At 45.9% G+C, this 23,796-nt stretch overlaps 4 protein-coding genes across 4 annotated transcripts; 3 read left to right on the forward strand and 1 right to left on the reverse strand.

The window, feature by feature from the left end:
* The first annotated feature begins 2,247 nt into the window (after window positions 1–2,247).
* LOC109772268 (small ribosomal subunit protein bS16m/bS16c) lies at window positions 2,248–5,006 on the forward strand. The gene is made up of 3 exons (XM_020330955.3): window positions 2,248–2,494; window positions 2,678–2,723; window positions 4,478–5,006. Exons 1-3 carry the CDS (start codon window positions 2,362–2,364, stop codon window positions 4,716–4,718), a joined length of 420 nt encoding a protein of 139 aa, XP_020186544.1. The 5' UTR covers window positions 2,248–2,361; the 3' UTR covers window positions 4,719–5,006.
* Window positions 5,007–5,997: 991 nt separating this feature from the next.
* Window positions 5,998–7,607, forward strand: LOC109772267 (pathogenesis-related thaumatin-like protein 3.5). The gene is made up of 3 exons (XM_020330954.4): window positions 5,998–6,680; window positions 6,771–7,026; window positions 7,129–7,607. The coding sequence occupies exons 1-3, from the start codon at window positions 6,179–6,181 to the stop codon at window positions 7,430–7,432; spliced, it is 1,062 nt and encodes a 353-aa protein (XP_020186543.1). The 5' UTR covers window positions 5,998–6,178; the 3' UTR covers window positions 7,433–7,607.
* Window positions 7,608–8,047: 440 nt separating this feature from the next.
* LOC109772266 (uncharacterized) lies at window positions 8,048–11,586 on the forward strand. The gene is made up of 3 exons (XM_020330952.4): window positions 8,048–8,447; window positions 10,504–10,614; window positions 11,002–11,586. Exons 1-3 carry the CDS (start codon window positions 8,331–8,333, stop codon window positions 11,239–11,241), a joined length of 468 nt encoding a protein of 155 aa, XP_020186541.1. The 5' UTR covers window positions 8,048–8,330; the 3' UTR covers window positions 11,242–11,586.
* Window positions 11,587–13,104: 1,518 nt separating this feature from the next.
* LOC109772265 (probable sarcosine oxidase) lies at window positions 13,105–15,471 on the reverse strand. Its single transcript, XM_020330951.4, has 2 exons — window positions 14,805–15,471; window positions 13,105–14,013 (listed from the first exon to the last, which is right to left on the reverse strand). The coding sequence occupies exons 1-2, from the start codon at window positions 15,349–15,351 to the stop codon at window positions 13,319–13,321; spliced, it is 1,242 nt and encodes a 413-aa protein (XP_020186540.1). The 5' UTR covers window positions 15,352–15,471; the 3' UTR covers window positions 13,105–13,318.
* Between the last annotated feature and the right edge of the window lie 8,325 nt (window positions 15,472–23,796).

Raw genomic sequence — 23,796 nt, forward strand, 5'->3', positions numbered from 1 at the left:
CCCCGTCAGGTCGTCGTTATGTAGGGGCGGTTGTGGTCTCGGCCGGCTTCTAGGAGTCGGCGTTTCTCTTGGCCGGCTTCTTGGAGTCGGTGAGGCTGGGTCACCTTCCGGGAGTCGGCTTTAGTGGTAGCCGGCCCGGGAAGGCGGCCCAAATGCTTGGAGTGCTTGAAGGCCCAAAGGCCTGATAAATTTTCTGAAGAGCCAGGGGTAGCCGGTTTGGCTACCCGTGGCCACTTACTCCGACACCTCGATAATATCATTGCGGAGCTTAGGCGAAGCCCTGCGCCGGTAGAACATCATCATCGTCACCACGCCATCGTGCTAACGAAACTCTCCCTCAACACTCGGCTGGATCGGAGTTCGAGGGACGTCATCGAGCTGAACATGTGTAGAACTCGGAGGTGCCGTACGTTCGGTACTTGATCGGTCGGATCGTGAAGACGTACGACTACATCAACCGCGTTGTGATAACGCTTCCGCTGTCGGTCTACGAGGGTACGTGGACAACACTCTCCCCTCTCGTTGCTATGCATCACCATGATCTTGCGTGTGCGTAGGAATTTTTTTGAAATTACTACGTTCCCCAACAAGACCGGTGATCAACGAGACATCCTCGAGCGTCACGGTCATCTCCCCAGTCCGAAGATGGAAACTGTGCGTCTCCGGCCTCCACCGATCATCAAGAGCGGACACCAGTGGAGCGTTCAGATTAGGCGTGGACCAGCTGACCAACTGAATCCACGGGAGTAGTCCAGCCCGCTTGATGTACGGTGTGTACTGCTCATCGTAAGGCATGGCAGGACCAGAGACCCCGTGATACCGAATCTTCAGAGGTTCAAGCTTCTACAAAAAACAAGTAATGACAAATCTTAGGGCATGTAAATTTCAACTTAAGGCAAATTTGCAAAATATTTAGATTACTCGTTACTACCATCTCCTTCTCGCGCATCATGTAGGCCCAGTGTTTCATGTCGTAGACATCGTCGAGAAGCCAAACCATCCTTACAAATTTCAAACAATAAACATATATGAGTTCATCTCAAATATCGGTAAACACTCAACATTTCATATGTGTTCATCTAAACATCTCATATGTATTCATCTACAAGAATCTCAACATCTCCTTCTCACACAATGAATAAATGATTGTAAATTCTCATATATATCTAGTTGTCATATGTGTTCAAGTAAATCAACATCTCATATTTCAAATAAACTCAATATTTAATATATATCTAAAAAAACTCAACATCTCACATATAGCTACAAAACTCAACATCTCATAATTATCTACAAAACTAGGCATCTCATATATATCTTAAAAAAATATACAATCTAGGTTTCACTAACAAGAATCATATAGTGTGTGTGGGGGGGGGATCAAAGGTTCCACCTAATCTTGGGCAAACAAAGATCCAAACCAAGCAAATCAAAGGTTCCACCTAATCTTGGGCAAATCCCTAAAATTGCAACGAATTTACGGAGGAAAAGAAAGGGAACTGAGGACTTTACCTAGTAGGAGGGATTGGAGATCGAATCCGGGCCTCAAAAGTTCAAATCTGAGAGGGGTGTGGGGGGGGGGGATCCGAAGGGGGCGCCGCCGCCGCTCTCTGTACAGAGAGCAACTTCCTCAGAGGGGGAAGAACTGCCTGGGAGGGGCTGGCCCGATGCGGCTTAAGTCAACGTGCAGCGCCCAAGCGATAGGCGCTGCACTTTACACAGTGTAGTGCCCAAGGCTTAGGCGCTGCACTGCTGTCTGTGGGGCCGCAACTGGACCAGGGCTGCCACGCTGGCTGGATGTGCGACGCCTAAGGGAAGGGCGCTACAGCGTTGGGTGCGGCGCCTCGCTGTCGGGCGCCACACTAAAGAGTCAGCAGAGTGAAATTTTTTCGAGAGCAGGTCAGTTTGTGATTTGATTTCGCCCTCAGGTCAAATATGTGATTTCTGCCGTCACCTGTTACCTCTGTGAGATATAAATTGTTTCTCTGCACAAGTGTGAATAATAAATGGATTTTATATTTTTCAAGAAATAAAACGATAAATGGAGCTTAAATTTACCCTTTAGCGTAGTGAAGCTTAAATTTACCTTTTTTTAACACTGAAGCTTAAATTTACTTTTTGGAAATGCCTCGTTGAGGGCTTAATTAGATGTAATTCTGGTATATCGGTTGGCCCAAGTTTAGCCCGCTAAGGAAATGCCTCGTTGCGGGCCCAACGATCGCGCAACAGATGGATAGGCCCAGCCCAGAAGGAGAAAGGACACGCACTAATCCCCAACCCAAAACCCTTCTCCCCCACACGACCCCTCACCCGGAGAACCGCAGGCCGGCGGCGAGGAAGAGGAAGAAGAAAGCGTCGACCATGGTGGTCCGGATCCGGCTCGCGCGGTTCGGCTGCCGCAACCGGCCCTTCTACCGGGTGATGGCCGCCGACAGCCGCTCCCCGCGCGACGGCAAGCACCTCGAGGTCCTCGGCTACTACAACCCGCTCCCCGGTGAGGCAGCACACCTTTCGATCTGTACATGTATCCCCGGCGACCCACCTCGAATTTCCACCTGGGTCAGCCCCGCTTGGCTGGGCTTGTCGGGATCCGGATTTGTCATGCGATTTTGCGCGTGGTGCTAACTGAAGAATAGCTGATGAGGAAATGTGTCTCTTTCTCTGTTGCTGTCTGCAGGGAAGGATGGTGGCAAGAGGATGGGGCTCAAGTTCGACCGGGTCAAGTGAGTCTTGCCTGCTCCTGATTTTCATTTCAGAGTGTTGTTCAGTTGTATTCCTGCTGCACCTATTCTAGAAGTAACATAGGCTAGTAACAGTGTTTGTTCATCCCAGTATAGCCTTTAATCTTTGATGGCCGGTTGGGCATTTTAGAGGATAAACCTGATTAAATAAGTTATGCCTTTTCTTTGAAACCTACATAAATCGAGTCTTGTTGTTCCCATGCCTTTTGGCGGTAGATTGTATCATTGGGGATGTTGAGTAGGTAAAGCAGATGAAAGACAAGCTAGACTATCTGGTGCTGCACTATCCTAGTTGATTATAGTACCAATTGACAAGCATCATTCACTTCTACGCTTGCTGCATCCCTCCACCGGAGAAGAAAATTATTGATTTGGTGAATAAGGATTCAGGTTTCTCCAGCACATCTTATAAGATGTGCAGATGTGCTTGATTGCATTGCATCCATAGCAGACCTGATGGGTATTTTTGCTACAAATATGCCATGCTGTTTTTAACACCTGCCCTGCAACACCACATGAATCCTACAACTATTAGTGACACTCAAATTTGGAGTGGGGGCACTTCTTCTACAAAATATGAAATTCTGAAGTAATTTTCAGTGAAATACAAGCAAACTTTACAACCCCCACTGGCCTCTATGTAGATCTGCCCCTGTAATTGGGGGTGTTGAGTAGGTAAAGCAGAGGAAAGACAAGAAAAACTATGTGGTGCTGGACTATGGTAGTTGATTGGATGCTAATTGGCAAGCATCATTCAGTTATACACTCGCTGCCTCCATCCATTTGAGAAGAAAATTACTGATTTGCTGAATAGGGGTTCAGGTTTTTCAGTTACATCATCCCAGTATAGCCTTAATCTTTGATGTCCGGTTGGGCATTTTAGAGGATAAACCTGATTAGATAAGTTATGCCTTTTCTTTGAAACCTAAATAAATCGAGTCTTGTCGGTCCCATGCCTTTGTGGCGATAGATTGTATCATTGGGGATGTTGAGTAGGTAAAGCAGAAGAAAGACAAGCTAAACTATCTGGTGTTGCACTATCCTACTGTAGTTGGTTATAGACTTATAGTGCCAATTGGCAAGTACTCCCTCTGTCCCAAAATAAGTGTCTCAACTTTGTACTAACTTTAATGTAAAGTTGTACTAAGCTTGAGACAATTATTTTGGGACGGAGGGAGTATCATTTACTTCTATGCTTGCTGCCTCCCTCCACCAGATAAGAAGATTATCATTTTAGTGAATAAGGATTCAGGTTTTTCAAGCACATCATATATTTATAGTGTTTGTTCATCCCAGTAGCCTTATTCTTTGATGGACGATTGGACATTTTAGAGGGTAAAGCTAAATAGATTATGCCTAATCTGTGAAACCTAAACAATTTGGGCCTGGCTGTTCTAGTGCTCTGTGGCGGTACATTGTATCATTGGGTATGTTGAGTAGGTAAAGCAGAGGAAAGACAAGCAAAACTATGTGGTGCTTGACTATGCTAGTTGATTGGATGCTAATTGGCAAGCATCATTCAGTTATACATTCCTGCGTCCATCCATTGGAGAAGAAAATTATAGATTTGCTGAATAGGGGTTCAGGTTTTTCAAGTACATCATTGATTGGATCCATAGCAGACTTAATGAGAGTATTTGCTACAAACAGGCCATGTTGTTTTTTGTGCCTGCCGTACAAGACGACATGATATCATACAGCTATAGTGACACCATATAACTATACTTCTGTTGTAGGTACTGGCTATCTGTTGGGGCACAGCCATCAGATCCCGTGCAGCGTATCCTCTTCCGTGCCGGTGTTCTGCCGCCGCCTCCGTTGCTAGCCATGGGCCGGAAGGGTGGACATCGTGACAGGAACCCCATTCATCCGATGACTGGCCGTCCCTTGGATCTTGAGGGTGTCACGATTGTCGATGATCCCAATGCTGCTGAAGGTGATGCTGAAGCACCTACAGAACCTTCGTTGGAGGCGTGATAGATTTTCTGTTCTGGCATATGGAGTGGTGCTGCAAGGCAAAAGAATTTGTTTGTTGTGCTTCTGTTAAGATCATGAGCACGTAGTGTATGATCTTCAACAATTTCGTCATGTAACTCTGCTTTGTTAGCCTTTGCTGCACCATGGGTTAGCCAGCCGTCTCCAGTCTACTACGCCGTGTCCTAATATGGTTCCTTTTGAATGGATTATGCAATTTCTGCATTCCTTTTGGATGCTCAAGTTGACAAATAATAATTCAAGTAAAGTGCTGGACTGGGTGCCCCATAATCATGTGCGCAACATATGCTTGATAGCCATGTATGATTATTCCTGCTGTGTGATCCAATCGATGCTTTATCTGATGTGGTTGCAAAGGTGACATATATTGCTTGATTGTGTAGCTTAAAAAGGTGCATCTTGTCTTGTGGCATCCTCGTGGATACCTGTGACGTTTGTTTGTGTTGATGTTTTCTTGTGTGATTCCTTCCTTGTATTGGTCAGTTGTCTCACTGCCATGACATGCATGTTGCCTCCTGAAAGCATCTTCAAAACAATTACTCCCTCCGTCTCATGATGTAAGATGTTTTTTGATACTAATGTAGTGTCAAAAAACGTCTTTACCTTATGGGACGGAGGGAGTATGTCATAAGCTTCCCAAAATTCTGAGCTTATTTAGCTGAAGGGTATGTTGTGTTGTCATTATGTGGAACATTGTACTGTTTCTTTCTCGTTGCTCATTTGTAAAGGGCTTGTACTTTGATTCCGATAATCGAAATTAAAGAGGGAAATCTCCAGAACTGAATAAAACATACTAGTAGATGGAGTATATAATTTCAACAAACAGCTACCTCCGTAGGTATACTCAAAATACCTGTTTGGTATTCATGTATTCAGTAAAAGAAAGAGCCAATTTACGCCACTGAAATGGCAGCCAAATAAAAAATCGCAGAATTTTCATGCTCTATCCTGAATGACACCTGTGATTGCTAATGATAATATCTTCGTTTCTGCATTGGACTGTGAGAGATGTGTCCTGTCCTGCCTTCCCACCAACTGAAACCTGCGCTCTGCCCAATTTGGCGCCATAGTTTGCATGAACAAGTTCAGACTGTACACCTCAAGGATATCCAGCCAAGTAAGCCTTGAGACTCACAGAAGAGAGAAGAGAATGTTTGACCAGGAATCAAGGTATGTTTCTCCTTTGGGTCTATCTAACTGCAAGTAAATTTCTTCTTCCCTAGGCCACCCCCATCATGCCAAACCAACCTCACCAAGAAAAGCAAAGCTTTCTCTCCATGGTTGATGCCTTGATGGCAGCACTTGCCCTCACTCTCTTCCCCTTCTTTAAATCTTGTAAGCATCCTCGCAATGTCTTCTTCCTTTGTTCCGATCGAGACCCCATTTTATCTTCCCCCATCGACGACGTCGGCTGCCGGGGTTTTCCGTAGCCAAGTCTCACCATGGGAGAGCCGAGGCATCACTGCAAGCTATGGCTCCTCCTGCTGGCATTGGCCCCGTGGCTGCACGCATCGACGGGCGCGGCGACGACGTTCACCATAGCGAACTACTGCGCCTACACGATATGGCCGGGCACGCTGGCCGGCTCCGGCACGCCGCAGCTGTCCACGACGGGGTTCGAGCTCGGGCCGGGGCAGACGGTGCGGCTCGCGGCGCCGCCGGCGTGGTCCGGGCGGATGTGGGCGCGGACCGGGTGCGTGTTCGACGCGGCCGGCGCCGGGGTGTGCCAGACGGGCGACTGCGGCGGGCGCATGGAGTGCCGCGGCGCCGGCGCCACGCCCCCGGCCACGCTCTTCGAGGTCACGCTGGGGAAGGGCGGCGGCGAGGACTTCTACGACGTGAGCCTCGTCGACGGGTACAACCTCCCCGTCGTCGCCATCCCCCGCGCGCTGCGCGGGCCCGGCGCGTGCAACGCCACCGGCTGCTTGGCCGACCTCAACCGCTGTAAGTACTCCAGTGAACATCTCATGCCAGCCTTGCCGTTGCGCGCCATTGCCGGCTCTGATGATCATGGCGTATGGATGGATGGAGCAGCGTGCCCGACGGAGCTGCAGGTGGTCTACGGCGCCGGCGCGATCGCGTGCCGGAGCGCGTGCGAGGCGTTCGGGCAGGACAGGTACTGCTGCAGCGGCGCCTACGGCACGCCGGCCGCGTGCCGGCCGACGTCGTACTCGTCCGTCTTCAAGATGGCGTGCCCGCGCGCCTACAGCTACGCCTACGACGACAGCACCAGCACCTTCACCTGCAGCGCCGACGACTACACCGTCGCCTTCTGCCTCCCCACCTCCGGGTCAGCTCATCAAAACCGTGGCAAACATACATACACGGCACGCGTGTGGCCTGCGACCTGCGTAGCTAACAGCTTTGTGATCGGATCGGCTTTCCGGTGCAGGATAAAGGAGTCGGACGCCGTGTTCCTGGGCGCGCAGATCATCGGCGGCCGCGGCACAGGTGCTGCCGAAGCCAACGATATCGCGCCGCCGGCGTACGGCAACGGTGGCGCGGGCGCTTACCCACCGCCGACCTCCGACAGCTACAGCGGTGGTGGACCCGGAGGCGCTTACCTGCCGCCGGTTTACAACTACGGGCCTGGCGGCGATCGCATACCGCCGGCGATGAGGATCTCGTCGGCGAGCACGACGACGTACATCCGGCCGTGGCTTCCGCTGCTGCTGCTGCTCCTCTGCTTTACCTGACCGTAGTTCCGTTGCCCGCTGCGCACGACGAGCTCGCGACAGTTTAAGCTGACTCCGAGTTTAACGCAGCCTGGCAGCAAAGAAGAGATGGGTCGATCGAGAAGGGCCTTTCATTCATGCGTTGGATGTTTGCACGATCCAAAACTTATTTTCATCCCTCGTGGATATGTTTGCAGAGCTCCAACTTATCGTACCGTTTACTAGTTGATTAGTTACAGCAGATGTTAGGCGACTAATTGTAAAGATCGGGTCCGTTTTACAAGTTACAGTAGATGACACTAACCTCCCGTGGATTAGCTCTCGACAGGACGTGCGTTCGGTATACGCACACTCATTTCTCAAAACCTGTGATGAATCCTGTGGAAAGAACGATACATTCAGTTCAGGATCACTGAACTTATCCTTCTGACGCGATCGGAAACTGCACAAATACACTCACAAAATTACTCCCTCTGTAAACTAATATAAAAGCATTATATAAACTGCACAAATACAGTCACAAAATACGGTCATCAGTTCGCTCACTTTCATCAATCTAGAAAATTGCGGCATTTGCCTGTGATCAATGCCCACATGGTCAACACAGCTATGGGGCCCAGTTGCCAGTGTCGCGCCTGCCTGGCTAGGCAATTCCGCGAGCATCTCCAGGCCACTCCCAGGCAGACCGGCGAGGTCACGATCCAACCAGCCGCAAATCTCCCCAGACACTCGACCACCGCGCCCCGCCCGCCGGCCGCCGCCGCCGCCGCCTCGATCCCACGCCCCACCGGCTCGGGACGCCCCCGCCACTCACGCGTCGCCGCAATCGCCGTCCCCGCTCTTCCTCGTCGGGACACCGCGTTCCCCGTCCGCAGTCTCTGACCGCCTCTGCCGCGCGGATCGCTGGTCCACGGGCGGGATGGACAAGCTGGTGCAGTTCGGGAAGAAGGCATGGTTCGTGGTGCGGGTCATGTCCGGCTACGAGGAGAGGAGGATCCGGTCCTACAGGCTGCAGCTGCAGCAGCGCCTCCAGCAGGTGAGAAAAACGCTGGGTCCGCCATTTCTTGGATGATATCCGTTCTATCAGTTTTAGGGAAACACCATTCACCGGCCTTCCAAGTCTCCATTGAATCCTCTAGGCTTCTAGCTGTTCTCCTTTGGAGGATCTCCTGGAATTAAGATAGGGTTGGCCTCCAGGCGTGTAGTTTGCACTCTTAATTGCAGTAGGGCTGACAGACACTTGGTGTTGAATTGGAGTTGTGTTCTTCTCCTCAAGTTGTTTGACATGGCTGATTGCTGTAAATGAGAAGTTACTCTCCAATGCATATCCATTGTCCGGCTTGTTCAGTTGGTCATGTCTGCGGAAAAATGTCACTGTTTCGGCTAACCATATCCTTTAGTTAGTGTAATGCATCTTATCACAATTGTTTGTTCCCTGGACACTGAATTATCTTGCTAGTTGTTTTGGGCTGTGATGGTTAGGAACTTCACTAGAAGAACATCACATATCTGATCAACTTTGCAACTGTTGTGGTCGTGGGTGCACGGGGCTGCAGGAGATACGCATATCCATGAAGGCATTGCGTGTGTTATGTTAGGCTGTTAGAGATAGGAAGTTTAGGAAAATGAGTTAATCCAGTATTAAGTATCTTTGTTGGATACATTTGGGTCTACTAGTAAGGGTCTGGTTAAATTAGGAAGATTCCATTTGAACTAGGAAGATAGAGGTATGGTTTGTCTTGAGTTTGAATAGAGATCAGACTTGGGGATCAAGTTAGTCGTCCTATATAAAGGACTAGTGTGTAGCAGATTGAATCAGGTAACAAGAGAATAGTTTGCCAATCTGTTATCGTCCCAAAGCTATGTTCTGCTCCGCAATCCCCTGTGCCATGCCATCCGGCCATTCTCAGGGTGGTGGTTACCTAGTCTGTTCCAGCAATGCTTTTTATTTCTTAGTTGATTTCCCTGTCCTAACTGTTGCAAAACATTTGATATTTTTAACTCTATGTTGATAATTTTTATCATTAAACAAAGATAGGAAGGCATTTGTCCTTATGACCTGTCTTACTGTGAGTTGCTGCCACAATTCTTGTGTCATTCTTGTTGTTTGTGTATGCCGGGTGCACTGCACCCGTTTTTTTTTCCTTTGCACCCTTAACCAGTGGTGGTGTTAGACTTATGAACTTCACAACTTGTCAGTTACTTAAATTCCTTTTAACAATTATGTGGTGCTATCGTGCTATCATGTAAAGAACACATTATATGTTCCAAATTATGTTTATAGTCAACTAATTTGCACTGATACGGATACACTTATCAGTATCGGGGTGATAAGGAAAAAAATGGATACGTAAATAAGTCATTTCTGAACAGCGCCAATACGGGGATGCGTTTGCCTATTTTTGAAAACAATATAAAAAATATGCTATCAATAAGCCTCAAGCCATTTAGCATATATTTGGTCAGTGCAGTCCATTATCTTATATCTTTTTCTCCATTATTCCAACAAAAGCAAGAACCAACAGCCAACGGGTTCACCAAACATAAAAGTTCAGTTGGAGACGAAGGGAGGAGGAGGAGGGAATCAGCAGCCTTCCATTAGATATAATTCTACAGGATAGTGGGGGGAAGGGGAGCGGGAGCAGCGGGGAAAGGCACCCACCACCGGCGCTAGTAGAGCCTGAGAGGTATCGGGGATGTATCTATCGGATACGGTATCCGATACGGGTACACGGTTGCTTGAAGTATCGGTGTTTTCTTGATAGTCAAAATTTACTTACAGTCATGCAAACTAATGTTGTAGCTTTGTAGGGCATATTTCGGTGTCGCTTAGGGCTAAAGTTATTTATTCTAATTTTAGCACAGAAATCTTGAAGTCCTCAATCGTCTGTATACTGTCTCTTGTATTGAACTATTGCTTACTAGAATATCTTAAACTAATATCAGGAAACTACTACACTAGCTTGCAGATAAGATCGTCCTTTCCAGGTAGCACGTAGGTTGGTTATTCATGGTAACATCACCAATCATCCGTAAGGACCAATATTGTATTCAATTGCAATATCAGTTAAACTCCAGTACTGTTTATTCAGGCTCAGGCTAAGAAGAAGGAGATTGAGAAACAACCAGAGCAAGTTATTCTGTCAGAGGTTCGTCAAGTGGTTCAGCAGATGCAAGCTCTCAATCAGCACCTCGAAGAAGCTGTAAGTCATTGTACTGCAAATTTATAGTTAAAATTGCCCAACACTTGCCCAGGAAATGTGTATTGCATTCTGAGAAATTATTTACTCCCTCCGTTCCATAATTATTGTCGTGGTTTTAGTTCAGAGGGAGTAGTTTATGTGCAATCTCACAACTGAAAAAGAGGCAGCGATCATGTTGTCGGCCTTTGGAGAACGAATGAACAATACAGTGGCTTGTTTCTGTTTGATTGATGTGAAACATGCTTGTTCAGAAACTCCCAAAGTAGACTTATTTTTTGGTTTAGATTTCAGATGTAGGATCGCTGTCGGTAAACTGAAATGCCACTTGTTTTATACGAACAACTGGTGTAATGACTTGTAATCCGTTCTTTTCATCTTACTCTTCAGGAAACTGCCATAGATGAGTATTTCAAACCGATCGACAAGAATGCTCAGATCTTAACAGACATGCAAATGGAGAAAGAAGAGAGGCAAATGAAGGAGATGCTCCAAGTAATGCGAGGCCAAATACAAATGCAAAGAGAAATCGAGACGATGAAAGCCGAGGCCAGTGCCGTGGAGCCTGTCGACACCCAAGCGAGTGCAACAACGGCTGAGATTCCTCCGAAACAAGAAAACACTAAATAGATACTGTCCGCTGTTACGTTTTCCATAAGCTAGTTATTATGTGCGCATGGATGGACTCTTTACATGGGCTCTTGCTGGGCTAGGTAATAAGTAGGGATCTACGGCAACACAACTGCCAATTTTGTACCTCGGGTGGTATTCTTTTTCGCTGGGCAGAGTTTCTCGTCTTCCTGACCCGTGTTGTTTCCTGTTCGAGACGGTAAATCATGGAAGCTTTGTGCAATTTGATGTGGGCTGTGAGTTGTGGAAACTGCACCGTGTGCGTAACCAAAATTTGAGTCCTGTCCTAAGTAGGAAGCACAATTTTAAGTACTTGGGAAGCTTTATGTTTGTGTGTTTCGCGGAGGTGCTGGTGTCATCCCATTATGTTCTCCCCTTCATTTGTTGTCTTTGCTCTAGGTTTTTGTTTGTGCAGGCGGTGAATCTGGGATTCTCAATGCAAACATACAACAATGAGGACGTGACTTCCATTTTTCTCAAACTGAAGTGGGAAGAGACCAAACCAATGATCCAAATTGCAAAGGCTCGGCGGAAATAATAAAGATTCAGGTAATTTACAGCCTCATCATCATCTGGAAAAATATGAACTTATTATCCATGTACCTTGAGAAGAGAAGAAGAAAAGGAATCTGATCTTGAAAATGCATGTGTTTAACTCTAGAAGCAGTGATATGGACGGGCTTGGGATTAAATACGTTCCAGACTTCCAGGTCAAGTGAACGGTGGCCATATGCCTGTTCTAGTCCAGGTCAAGTGAATGAACGGTGTCCATATGTCTAGTGCGGCGTGGACGTGGAAAACGACATGACCATCAGCATCCGTGACTAGGAGTAGGTGTCCTGGCATGCACTTGCGGGTGGTGCACACGCAGAGACAGGTCACTCGCCCCAGATCGATCGATACCGACAAATTTGACCTATAGACGAAATCAAATCACAGAATGAACTGTCCGTGAAACTATTTCACGCGGCTGACCCGTGGCGCCTAGCTCTCAGGCGCTGCACTAGTGCAACGCCTGGGAGCTAGGCGCTGCACTAGTGCAACGCCTAGGAGCTAGGCGCTACACTGTATAGTGTGGCGCCTAGCTCTCAGGCGCTGCACACTGACTTAGTAATTTTCTGATCACACGGGTGCGACGCTGGCCGTGTAGCGCCTATCTGTGAGGCGTTGCACAGTGTAGTATGGCGCCTTCGTGTCGGGCGTCACACAAAAAGGTCAACCGCATGAAATAGTTTCACGGATAGTTCATTCTGTGATTTGATTTCGTCTATAGGTCAAATTTGTCAAATTTGCCGTCGATACCTCTCAATCTCACGAGATATTTCTGTACTACCTCCTATCCTGATGACAAGGACAATGAAGCGATCCACGTACGGAGCACGGTCGATGGAGATATGGATGGGGGGCAGATCGACCAGCTGTGACCCCCTAGCTAGCTAGCTACGCCTCATAGGACGAGCAGCAGCGCGTGCGTGATCAATAATTCACGCTAACTTGCATGTGGGCTAATTGGCATGACGCATCGTGCACATCAATCATTAGAGACAAGGATGTGCTAACCGCTGACTCGGGCATGAGTCATGAGCTGATCTTGCTAGCTAGCTCCATCGACCGTGGCACGTCGATCTGCACTGCACACATGCGTACGGGCCCGTGCATTGCATGGATATGATATGGTCGGTCAGACCGTAGACGTGACGTCAGAGCGAACAAACTGGCTTTGGAGCTTCGTGAAGATGCATATTCTCAAGGTATCTCCGGCACACGCACAGTACATCGAGATGGCCATTATTTCTCGCGTGCCAAAATGGAAGATAAAAATCTGCATCACAACTAAGGCTTAATCACAACGCACGTACGATATAGGACAAATATGTGTCACTTCACTGTTCCAAAGCTCACAAAATGATTACCACTTCGCTGTTCCATAGTTGCACACGGTGCACACATTATTTGGCAAACATATATATAGTACCACCAATTGGAAATTGCGACAATTAACACGTCTGACATAACCATAATTATGCACAACCACAGTTGATGCTCGCGCTCCAAACATCCATCCATCCATGCCTGCTCAGTAACTCCTGGCGTTCCCCGTCGGGTTCCCGTCGAACCGCCCGATGCCGAAGTGCCGGAGCTCCACGCCGGCCTCCGCCGCGGTCCCCGACTCGCCGTCCAGCGCCATCTCGGCCAGGATCCTCCCCACCGCCGGGCCCATCTTGAAGCCGTGGCCGGAGAACCCGGCGCCGACCACCACGTCCCTCCCGAACTCCTGGCCGCCCAGGAAGTCGATCACGAAGTCCTCGTCGGGCGTCATGGAGTACATGCACGCCTGCCGGACCACCGGCCCGCCCGCGGTCTCCACGCGGCCCGGCATCACCTCGTCGATCCACCGCGCCACGGGCTCCACCAGCCCGTCCTCCCCCGGGCCGATGGCCCAGTCCCGGCCGTCCGGGTCGCATGGCGGCCCGCCGTGCATGGCGATCTTGATCAGCCCCGGGTACTCCATCGACGGCGTGCTGTATATGTAGGGGAGGCCGTAGCTGGCGAACGTCGGGAAGCCGGCCTCCGTGGTCAGCTCGCGCTCGTGCCCGGGCTTCACCTTCCAGTAGCAGATGAGGGTGTGCAGCGGCTGCACGGGCAGGTCGGCGCCGGTGACCGACTTGACCAGCTTGCTCGTCCACGCGCCCACCGTGATGATGCACTTGCCGCCGTGGAACTCCTCACCGTTCGCTGTCTTCACCACGATCGTCGTCGTCGTTCCTTCTCCTGCTTGAAAGATTTACTACCAGTTATTAATATGGGTTGCACTTCGTGTGTACTGGATGCGATTTTTAGGCACACTATTATGCTCTAAGATTTTGTGTATTTCACTACTTAATATGCATGTATGGTGGAAGTATGAGGGTAAGAATCTTTTTGGCGCATCATCAATGATTGGAATCACTTTTTACTTATTTAGAAAACTATTTTCGCGATAAGAATCTTTTTGAAGCACTTTGACGGCACCAGCTCTGCTCGCGGTCTTAAACAATTAGTTGATTCTTTAGAGAAACCTGTCGCAATATTTTTAGCCACTACTCCGTTGGCTTGTAGTATGTGCGCCAACCAAAGTGTAATGAAGCAAACTACATGTGATGTGACGTGACAAGTGGAGATACTACTTTCGTTTAAGAAATGACAAATGGGATTATAAAGCAAGAGATTCTTGTTCATTATTTTGGACACGGAAAGGTACGACGATTCCCAACTAAAACTGCAATCATTGTACACTACTCAAAGTGCATCCTTCTAAGGAAGTGGAAATTATTGATATGGCGCGACAGTTCATATGTGCGGACAAATTTGCTCTGTGGAGATGGCCAGATCAGGACATGATCTGTATAAAGATGCCAGACCAGGGATGGTCCATGAAAATGCTGACGCGGCCGCTCCGCACGGCACCGGCTCACATGCAGTAGCCGATGGATCAAATGGTTCCAAGAAAATTGGTTGGAGGTGAGACGAAGAAGACGTGCGAGCGTGCGACACGGCCGGCCGCGCTCTGGCGGTTTACACACCTTTCCTGGCGACGTCGACGACCTCCGTCCTGTCCCTCACGACGGCGCCCATCTTGGCGGCCAGCGCCTGGAACATGGCCACCGCCTTGGTCGCCTTCATCACCCCGCCCAGCTCGCTGCTCGCCGCCGCCCACCCGTCCGGCACCCTGAACGCCTCCGCCCACGCCGGCCGTGGCGCGTCCGCCGCAGCCGGGGCGAGCACAGTGGCGCCGCCGTTGGCGACGGAGGCGAGGAACGCCGGGTCGTCCCGCGGGCCCAGGTCGAGGTGCGGGGTGGGCGTGAGCACGGCGTACCCGGAGTCCCGCTGGGCGTCGTCCCAGAGGCGGCGCGAGAGGCGGACCATGGGCGGGTAGTGCGGCTGCGGGTAGGTGGCGCGAATGGTGCGGGACTCGCCGTGCGACGACCCGCGCTGGTGCAGCAGGTCGAACTGCTCGAGCAGGAGCACGCGCGCGCCCCGGGACGCCGCCGCGTGCGCCGCGCAGCTGCCCATGATGCCCGCGCCCACCACGATCACGTCGAACGAGCGCTCGGCCGGCTGCGCAGCCATGGTTGCTGTTCCCGTGTCTGTGGTACGCGCGTGCTCTGGAAGTGAAGGGTGTGCGAAGCAGGAACCGGGAGGGAGGCGGGCTTGTGTGTATTTAAAGACCGGTTTTGCTGTCAGGCGCAACCGATGACCGTCCGTCCAGTTTGGCCGCTACTTGTGCAGTTGTGCTGGCTTGATATTAAAGGGGTAGCTTCTTTTTTACTTATTTTGTTAATCGTCATGTAAAGAGACACGCCAATGTTCCCGTCCATCTATGTGCAAAGCACGCATGCACACTAGAGGTGACAAGAGTGTTGGATAGACTCCCCTTCTGGCTTTTTGGTCACTAGCCTTATGGCTGATAGTGCTGGAGCCCCTTTGATTGAATGATAAAGGCTCTCAATTCCTTGCAAAGAAAGAAAAGAAAGTTGTGCTGGCTTGAATTGGACTGACGTTTTCTTTTTTCTTTTGAGCCCGACTGACCCTTCTTTCACATTAGCTACATTTCAGTCAGCTGACTTTTCATTTTGTGGTCGGTCGATTTTCTGTTCATTGGATGTGCCTTGAGATCTGTGTTGTTTTCATGTTTTTGTGTTTAATTCTGTTGTGGGGTTTGGGCTGTGTGGAATCGATTGACCCCTATTTTGGGTCAGTCGAATTGCTTCTTGGGCTCGTTTTGTTCTTCCAGGTTGCGTTTTCCTTTTTTCCTTTTCTTTATTGTTTTTTGTTTTGTGGGTTTTTACATACAAATACTATATAATATGTGCCAAAATTTCATGATTATATGATTATTTTTGCATATTATGATAAATTGCAATTCCGGCACAAAGTCGTGCGCAAGTTTTTTTTAAACTTCTCTCTTCTTAAAGGAAATACCAACGCCACTAACTCATTCCTTTTCAGAAAAAATTATTATTTTGATATTATTTGTCTTTACTTCATTTTCACTCTACTTTAAGGTTAATACCAATGCCACTATTCATTTTTTCTTAGATTTTGTTTTTGCAAAAGTCCACTTTTATATGCTTATTCTTGCATATTTTAAAAAAGCGCAATTTTTATGTATATTTCGCGCAAATTTTGTCAGTGTTTGTTTTAGATTCTTTTTCCCATTTTCTTTGTTCTTAAATGGTAATACGCAATGCCATATATTCATTCTTTCTTTTGTGGGTATTTTTGCTTTATCTTTTTATCCCAATTTTCTGTTTCTATGTGTTTTTCCTTTTCCTTTTTCTTGCTATTTATTGGTTATTTTTTGTTTTTGTTAGTTTTAGCTTTTGTTATTTCTTTTTCTTTGTTGACTTTTCTTTTTTCTTTATGCATTTTTTTATGTTGAGTGTGTGTAAATATATGCACACAAGACTACATGTATACATTATATTAGAGTATGGAAATTTCACTACTATATGTTTCTTCTTACATATTGTAAAAAGTGCAATTTTTGTACTAATCTTGACAAAATTTGAGTTTTTTTTTCACTTTCTCCTTTATTTAAGGATAATACCATGACACTAATTCATTCCTTCCTTGAAACTTATTTTTTATGTAAATTCTACTAGTATATGTTAGTTATTGCATAGCTATAAAAAGTGCAATTTATGTGTAAATTATGTGCAAACTTTATCATGATTTATATTTTCATTCCTTTCTTCTCAAAGGGTGGTATCAATGCCACTACTTCATTCTTTTATAGAAAATGTTATATTTTTGTGTGTTTAAATAGGTATACACGCAAGTACTATACAACATGTGTGTAAATTATAGTGAAGTGCGAAATTGCAATATTATATGTTCGTTGTTTGCATATTACTAAAAGTGCAATTTCAGTGCAAACTTGTGTGCAATCTTTTTTCTCCTTTTCTTTTTTCTTAAAGGGGTTCATTATTTCCTAGAAAACTTTATTATTTTGATTCAGTTTTACTTTTTATTTCTTTCTTCTTAAAGGGTTTCATTCCTCCATAGAAAAATTCATTATTTTGATTTTGATTTTGTTTTTATTTTATTTCATTTTCTTTCTTGAGAGGCAATACCGATATCGTTCCACTATTATATGATTTTGTTTTTGTTTTTAGTGTCTGAGCCAGGCTGTAAAAAACTAAGCGCCTATCAAATAATTGCCCTCGTTACATGGATAAACATTCACTCAATTTTAATGCAATGTGTGTGTGGTTCATACTGTTGTCTAAAAATTGCATTACTATAAGCTTGTTTTTGCATATTATGAAACAATTCAATTTCTATGTCAATCGTGTATTGGGGTGCAGCTCATGGTAAAAGGAAAGATTGGAGAAGTTGGGATAAGTTATTGCAACCAAAGAATAAGGGTGGTGCTGGATTCCAGGACTTCCGGTTGTTTAACCAAGCTTTACTAGCCCGACAAGCTTGGAGATTAATTTCCAACCCGGATAGTTTGTGTGCCCATGTGCTCAAAGCAAGATATTATCCTAATGGAAGACTAGAAGATACAATTTTTGCGGGTAATGCGTCGTCCTCATGGCAAGCTATAAGCTATGATCTGGAATTACTAAAAAAGGGGCTGGTATGGAGAGTTGGTAACGGAAAAGGTATTCGGATCTGGAGAGATAGTTGGATTCCGAGGCCTCACTCATATAAACCCTTCTCCCCACAAGGTAGATGCAGGATCGGATTTTTCTCAGGCATATTGAACGAGAATGGCTCTTGGAATTATGCGTTGCTGATGAAGTTTTTTTGCCATGGCCGATGTATCCGAGATTATGAAAATCAAGGCTTCACCAAGTTCAGAGGATGTGTTAGCTTGGGCGCCTGGAAAGTTTGGTCAGTTTTCTGTCAAAAGTGCTTACGATTTGGCCTTCGAAGAGGCTCACAGAGAAAGTGTTGTATCCTCAAATAGTATGCTATCTGGGGCGCGCCCTTGTTGGAGCTATATTTGGTCTTGCGAAATTCCACCCACGGTTCGCAACTTTGGGTGGAGCGTGGCGACTAACTCTCTACCTACTTGGCAGAGGAAGAACAGAATTGGGATTGAAACTACTGGAGTTTGCCCAATATGTGCAAGAGAAGTCGAGGATACTTTCCATCCTTTCATGGTATGCCCCGTGGGTCGGCAACTTTACAAAAAGATGGCAACGGTGTGGAGTTTACCAGATTTGCATTCTGTGGTGAACTCTGGGAAAGAATGGCTCCTTCAGGCTTTGGAACCGTTGGATCACCTTGCAAGATGCAAGCTACTAATGACCCTGTGGAGATTCTGGTATGTCCGTAATGAAATTATACACAATAAACCAACCCCTCCACTTGATGTCTCTGCTTGATTTCTTCAGAGTTATTTGGATTCAATTATTGGTCTCAAACTGAATTCGGAGGCTGACCCACGCAAAGGAAAAACTATTATCACATATAACTCAGATGCCGATACCTGTTGTGTCCCGGTCGCTGTACCCTGCTGGCAACCTCCTACCCATGGAAATGTTAAGCTGAATACAGATGGATCATTTGTGTCAATTGGAGATGCTGGTGCGGGTATGATCCTGAGGAATGAGACAGGAGCTATTATCTTTTTGGCATGCAGGAAATTACATTCTTGTCAAGATGCGTTGGAAGCAGAACTCTATGCGTGCAAGGAGGGCCTCTCGATTGCTGTGCAGAGGTGCAATTCACCTATTACCATTGAGATGGATTCACTCAATGTGGTGAACATGATCCGTAGTAAGATGGACGATCGCTCTATCTAAGCTCACCTGGTGCAAGGGATAAAACAGTTAGCTGGTACTGTTAGTGCTTGTATTACTCACGTCCCCTGCTCTTGTAATAAAGCTAGTGATAGGCTGGCCTCTTACGCCAGGACTAGCAATAGAACGGTGACTTGGTTGGGGTCAGGACCGCTTGAGGTCCCGGACATTGTTAGTGAGGATTGTAAAGACATTATATTTGAGTAATACAAGTTGTTTTTCCCCGAAAAAAAATATGTCAATCGTGTGCAATTTTCTATCATTGTTTGTTTTATATGTTTATACATTTTCTTTCTTCTTTCATGTAATACCAATGTCCTTAATTCATTATTTCTTAGAAAAAAAATCTGGTTTATTTTTAGTTTTGTATTAGCTTTGGATGTAGTTTTTGTTTAGCGATTATGATCAACTTGGTGTAATCTCAGCTGGAAGTATGGATTAGCAATCTTTCTGTATGTATGTATAACATCTCGTACCATACACCAATCAGTGTTGGATCTAATCATGTCTTGTCATAGCACAACTTGCTAATGGTACAGTACCGTGGGATTAAAGTATTCAGCGACACAACGTTACTGTTAGTTGGTGAAAGGAGCAACATGCACCGGGCGATCCAGTACCACCCAAGAAAAACTTGGCTAGTACACAAATCAACTGAACCAAGCAGTGGTCAGTCGACTGACCCAAATAAGTTTTCAGTCGAATGTCTGCTAGCCAGTCCCCCTTCTTTTGCTTGCAACCGATTTCGTCTATTTTTTAACCTTGCAACTGATTTCGTCTATTTTTTTAACCTTGCAACCGATTTCCTCTTTTTTTAATCTTGCAGCCGATTTCGTTTTTTGTTGGGCTACGGTTTGGACACAGGTTATAGCATCAAGGATTCCCCAAATGCCCCATATAGTCTAGGCGGACGGTTCGATCAGTGACTGGTCATAATTATGACCCGACCGAACTTCTCAAACTGGCCCTATATGTCTGGACTGACCGACACCCGCATATCTGATGACCCACAAGTATAGGGGATCAATTGTAGATCTTTACGATAAGTAAAAGTGTCGAACCCAACAAGGAGCAGAAGGAAATGACAAGGAGTTTTCAATAAGATAATTTCGGCAAGTGCTGAAATTGTAAGTAGCGGAGTAGTTTGATAGCAAGATAATTTGTAACGAGCAAGTGACGATAGTAATAACAAAAGTGCAGAAAGGTAGCCCAATCCTTTTGAGGCAAAGGACAGGCCAAAACGGTCTCTTATGATAAACAAAGCGTTCTTGAGGGTACACGGAAATTTCATCTAGTCACTTTCATCATGTTGGTTTAATTCGTGTTCGCTACTTTGATAATTTGATATGTGGGTGGACCGGTGCTTAGGTGCTGTTCTTACTTGAACAAACCTCCTACTTATGATTAACCCTCCTGCAAGCATCCACAACTACGAGAAAAGTATTAAGAATAAATTCTAATCATAGCATTAGACTTTTGGATCCAATCGGTCCCTTATGGAATAACGCATAAATTGGGGTTTAAGCTTTTGTCACTCTCGGAGCCCATCATCTAAATGATACTCCACAATGCATTCCCTTAGGCCCAAATATGATGAAGTGTCATGTAGTCAACGTTCACATGACACCACTAACGGAATCACAACATACATACTATCAAAATATCAAACACATATCAAACTCACATGATTACATGCAACACGATTTCTCCCGTGACCTCAAGAACAAAAGTAACTACTCACAAATAATAATCATGCTCATGATCAAAGGAGTATTAAATAGCATAATGGTTCTGAACATACAATCTTCCACCAAATAAAGCATATAGTAATAAACAACAAGATGTAATCAACACTACTAGTCACCCACAAGCACCAATCTATAGTTTCGGTAACAAGGAACACAAGAGATGAACTAGGATTTGAGATGAGATGGTGATGTTGAAGATGTTGATGGAGATTGCCCTCCCCAAGATGGGAGAGTTATTGGTGATGATGATGACGATGATTTCTCCCTCCGGGAGGGAAGTTCCCCCGGCGGAATTGCTCCGCCGGAGGGAAAAAGTGCTCCTGCCCAAGTTCCGCCTCGAGATAGCGGCGCTCTGTCCCAAAAGTCCTCCTTATTTTTTCTAGGTCAAAATGACTTATATATGAGAAGATGGGCATCGGAGGTGGGCCTGCGTGAGCACAACCCACCAGGGCGCGCCTGGGCTCCCTGGCGCGCCCAGGTGGGTTGTGCCCACCTGGTGGGCCCCCTCTGGTAGTTATTTGCTCCAATATTCCTTAAATATTCCATAAAAGATCTCCGTGAAGTTTCAACTTGTTTGGAGTTGTGCATAATAGGTAGCATGACGTAGCTTTTCCAGGTCCAGATTTCTAGCTGCCGAAATTCTCCCTCTTTGAGTGTACCTTGAAAATTATGAGAGAAAATGCACTAGAATTACTCGAAAAAGCATTATTGTGGATAAAAACATCATAAATAATAGTAAGAAAACATGATGCAAAATGGACGTATCAACTCCCCCAAGCTTAGACCTCGCTTGTCCTCAAGCGAAAACCAAAATCGATAAACATGTCCACATGCTTTGAGAGAGAGGTGTCGATAAAAACAAAATACGGACATAGAAGCATCATGTGAATTATTATAACAACAGCAAATTTAAACATAAGACTTTTGTCATAGAACTTTTATCATATACTTCTCATGAATAAGTAACTGTTCATCACACAATCGAAGTATAAAGCAAAAACTCTATTAGAAACCAACAAACTATGTTCTCAGTCAACTTTGCAACTACAATTCATCATCATTTCACGAAGGGTCACGTATCGGAGCCTTTAGGCAAGTCCACATACTCAACCATCATATAGTCTTCTCTGATTGCTAACACTCACCGCGTACACATGAGCAAAACGTTTCAACCGGACACATAGAAAGATAGGGGCTTATAGTTTCGCCTCCCAACATATTCACCTCAAGGGTGGCGTCAACAATAATAACTCATGCTATCTATATTCAACTGGACATATGTGCCTAGATCTTTCCTCACCACATGATGCTTGCCAAAGGAGAAAAATAAAAAGGAATAGAAGGAAAACTTTGAATCTTTGCATAAAAGTAAATACATAAAAGTAAAAGATAGGCACTTCGCAGAGGGAAGCAGGGGTTGCCATGCGCTTATTTGTTTGTATGCTCAACCCCTTAGTGCAAAAGAACGTCGCGTTGCATTGCCCCTTGTGATAGCGACCTTTATTATGGAGTCTTTCCCTTTTATTCTTCACCATCACAAGTTCATGCAACGCTCAATTTTCTCTTACACTAAATGATCTCACACATTTAGAAGCAATTTTATTGCCTTTTTGCACCGATGACAACTTACTTGAGGGATCTTGCTCAATCCCTAGGTAGGTATGGTGGACACTTGAAAGTAAGATTTGGGTTTAAGGGTTTTTGGATGCACAAGTAGCATCTCTACTTAGTGCGGAGTTTTTGGCTAGCAAAGATAGGGGGCAAGCACCACATGTTGAAGGATCTATAACAATATGACTTCTACGTGAATATGAACAAACATAAACCATTAAGTTGTCTTCCTTGTCCAACGTCAACAATTTTGGCATATAATATTTTGATGAGGGCTCACAATCACAAAATATTTCTAGGATAGTATATTTATATGTGAATCTTCTCTTCCCTTTTTAATTCTTTCATGAGTTGCATCATTGACTAATGCTATGTTTGTCAATCTCTAATAAAATTTTCTACTTATACTTTTCTTTATGTGGTGCTATCACCTACCAAAGGATTAGTACATGATCTTATTGATTTATTTCCTTTCTTTTATTTATTTCCTTTCTCTTTTTTCCTTTGTTATTTCTTTTCTTTATTTGCAACATGAAAGTAAAGAAAGCAAAAACTCAAACTAAACTTTATTATATAGCTTGCACACGATTACAAGGATAGATCACTAAGCAAACTTTCAAGGAAGAAAGGATAGACTAAACTTTTATTCATCTAAAGCAAAAGATCAAACTAAAATAAGTAAAGGCAAAAAGATAGTGGGATGATACGATACCGGGGCACCTCCCCCAAGCTTGGCGGAAGCCATTAATTCTCCTTTGGTGATGAAGAAGATGGTGGTGGTGATGAAGAAGAGATCTTGTCCTCGGATTTCAATGGCAGTGGTCCACCATCATAAGAGGAGGAGTGAGTCTCACGGGTCCTGCAACTAGCAGCCAAACTCATACCTTTAAAACCTCGCCTCATATTCAAAGACTTGGTTTTGGAGATCATAGATCTGGCTTTGGAGAAAGTTGATTTGCTCATTGAGGATGAAGACGATGTCCTTCAAGGGCTTGCCATCCACCTTGAGATCACGGGAGAGGTCCATGCTCATGAGGTGATTGGCATTGAGTCCACGCTCCACCATCCCCTTGCAGCAGAAGACATCTTGTTCCATGGCTTCAAGCCTGGCCTCCACGGTTCCCGTCCCCTTGGTACATGGCACATCGCGGAGGTGAAGCACCCCCTCATGCATCTGGATGACCTGAGGGTGCTGCACCACCTCCCGCAGATATGGGTTGATGACATTCTTGAAGAACTTGTCCTTGGAGGAGCTTGAGGTGGTCATGGTAGATGGGATCTGACAGAAAATAGCAAGAAAAGAGAACAGAGGATTTCTCCGCGATACGGTGGGTAATAGGTTCGGGAAGTATATATAGATCTTTTATCTTGGAGGACAAGCATACGGAAGAAAAACGGAG

This window comes from Aegilops tauschii, chromosome 5 (assembly GCF_002575655.3).
Source record: "Aegilops tauschii subsp. strangulata cultivar AL8/78 chromosome 5, Aet v6.0, whole genome shotgun sequence".
Classification (NCBI taxonomy): Eukaryota; Viridiplantae; Streptophyta; class Magnoliopsida; order Poales; family Poaceae; genus Aegilops; species Aegilops tauschii.

Excerpts from the sequence above, each read along its gene's own strand:
- LOC109772268 (XM_020330955.3), top strand. The coding sequence starts at position 2,362 with ATGGTGGTCCGGATCCGGCTCGCGCGGTTCGGCTGCCGCAACCGGCCC. Across the intron at positions 2,495-2,677 it reads CTACTACAACCCGCTCCCCG|GGAAGGATGGTGGCAAGAGG; the intron begins GTGAGGCAGCAC and ends TGCTGTCTGCAG. Across the intron at positions 2,724-4,477 it reads CTCAAGTTCGACCGGGTCAA|GTACTGGCTATCTGTTGGGG; the intron begins GTGAGTCTTGCC and ends CTTCTGTTGTAG.
- LOC109772265 (XM_020330951.4), bottom strand. The coding sequence starts at position 15,351 with ATGGCTGCGCAGCCGGCCGAGCGCTCGTTCGACGTGATCGTGGTGGGC. Across the intron at positions 14,014-14,804 it reads CGTCGACGTCGCCAGGAAAG|GAGAAGGAACGACGACGACG; the intron begins GTGTGTAAACCG and ends TCTTTCAAGCAG.
- LOC109772266 (XM_020330952.4), top strand. The coding sequence starts at position 8,331 with ATGGACAAGCTGGTGCAGTTCGGGAAGAAGGCATGGTTCGTGGTGCGG. Across the intron at positions 8,448-10,503 it reads TGCAGCAGCGCCTCCAGCAG|GCTCAGGCTAAGAAGAAGGA; the intron begins GTGAGAAAAACG and ends CTGTTTATTCAG. Across the intron at positions 10,615-11,001 it reads ATCAGCACCTCGAAGAAGCT|GAAACTGCCATAGATGAGTA; the intron begins GTAAGTCATTGT and ends CTTACTCTTCAG.
- LOC109772267 (XM_020330954.4), top strand. The coding sequence starts at position 6,179 with ATGGGAGAGCCGAGGCATCACTGCAAGCTATGGCTCCTCCTGCTGGCA. Across the intron at positions 6,681-6,770 it reads CTTGGCCGACCTCAACCGCT|CGTGCCCGACGGAGCTGCAG; the intron begins GTAAGTACTCCA and ends TGGATGGAGCAG. Across the intron at positions 7,027-7,128 it reads TTCTGCCTCCCCACCTCCGG|GATAAAGGAGTCGGACGCCG; the intron begins GTCAGCTCATCA and ends TTTCCGGTGCAG.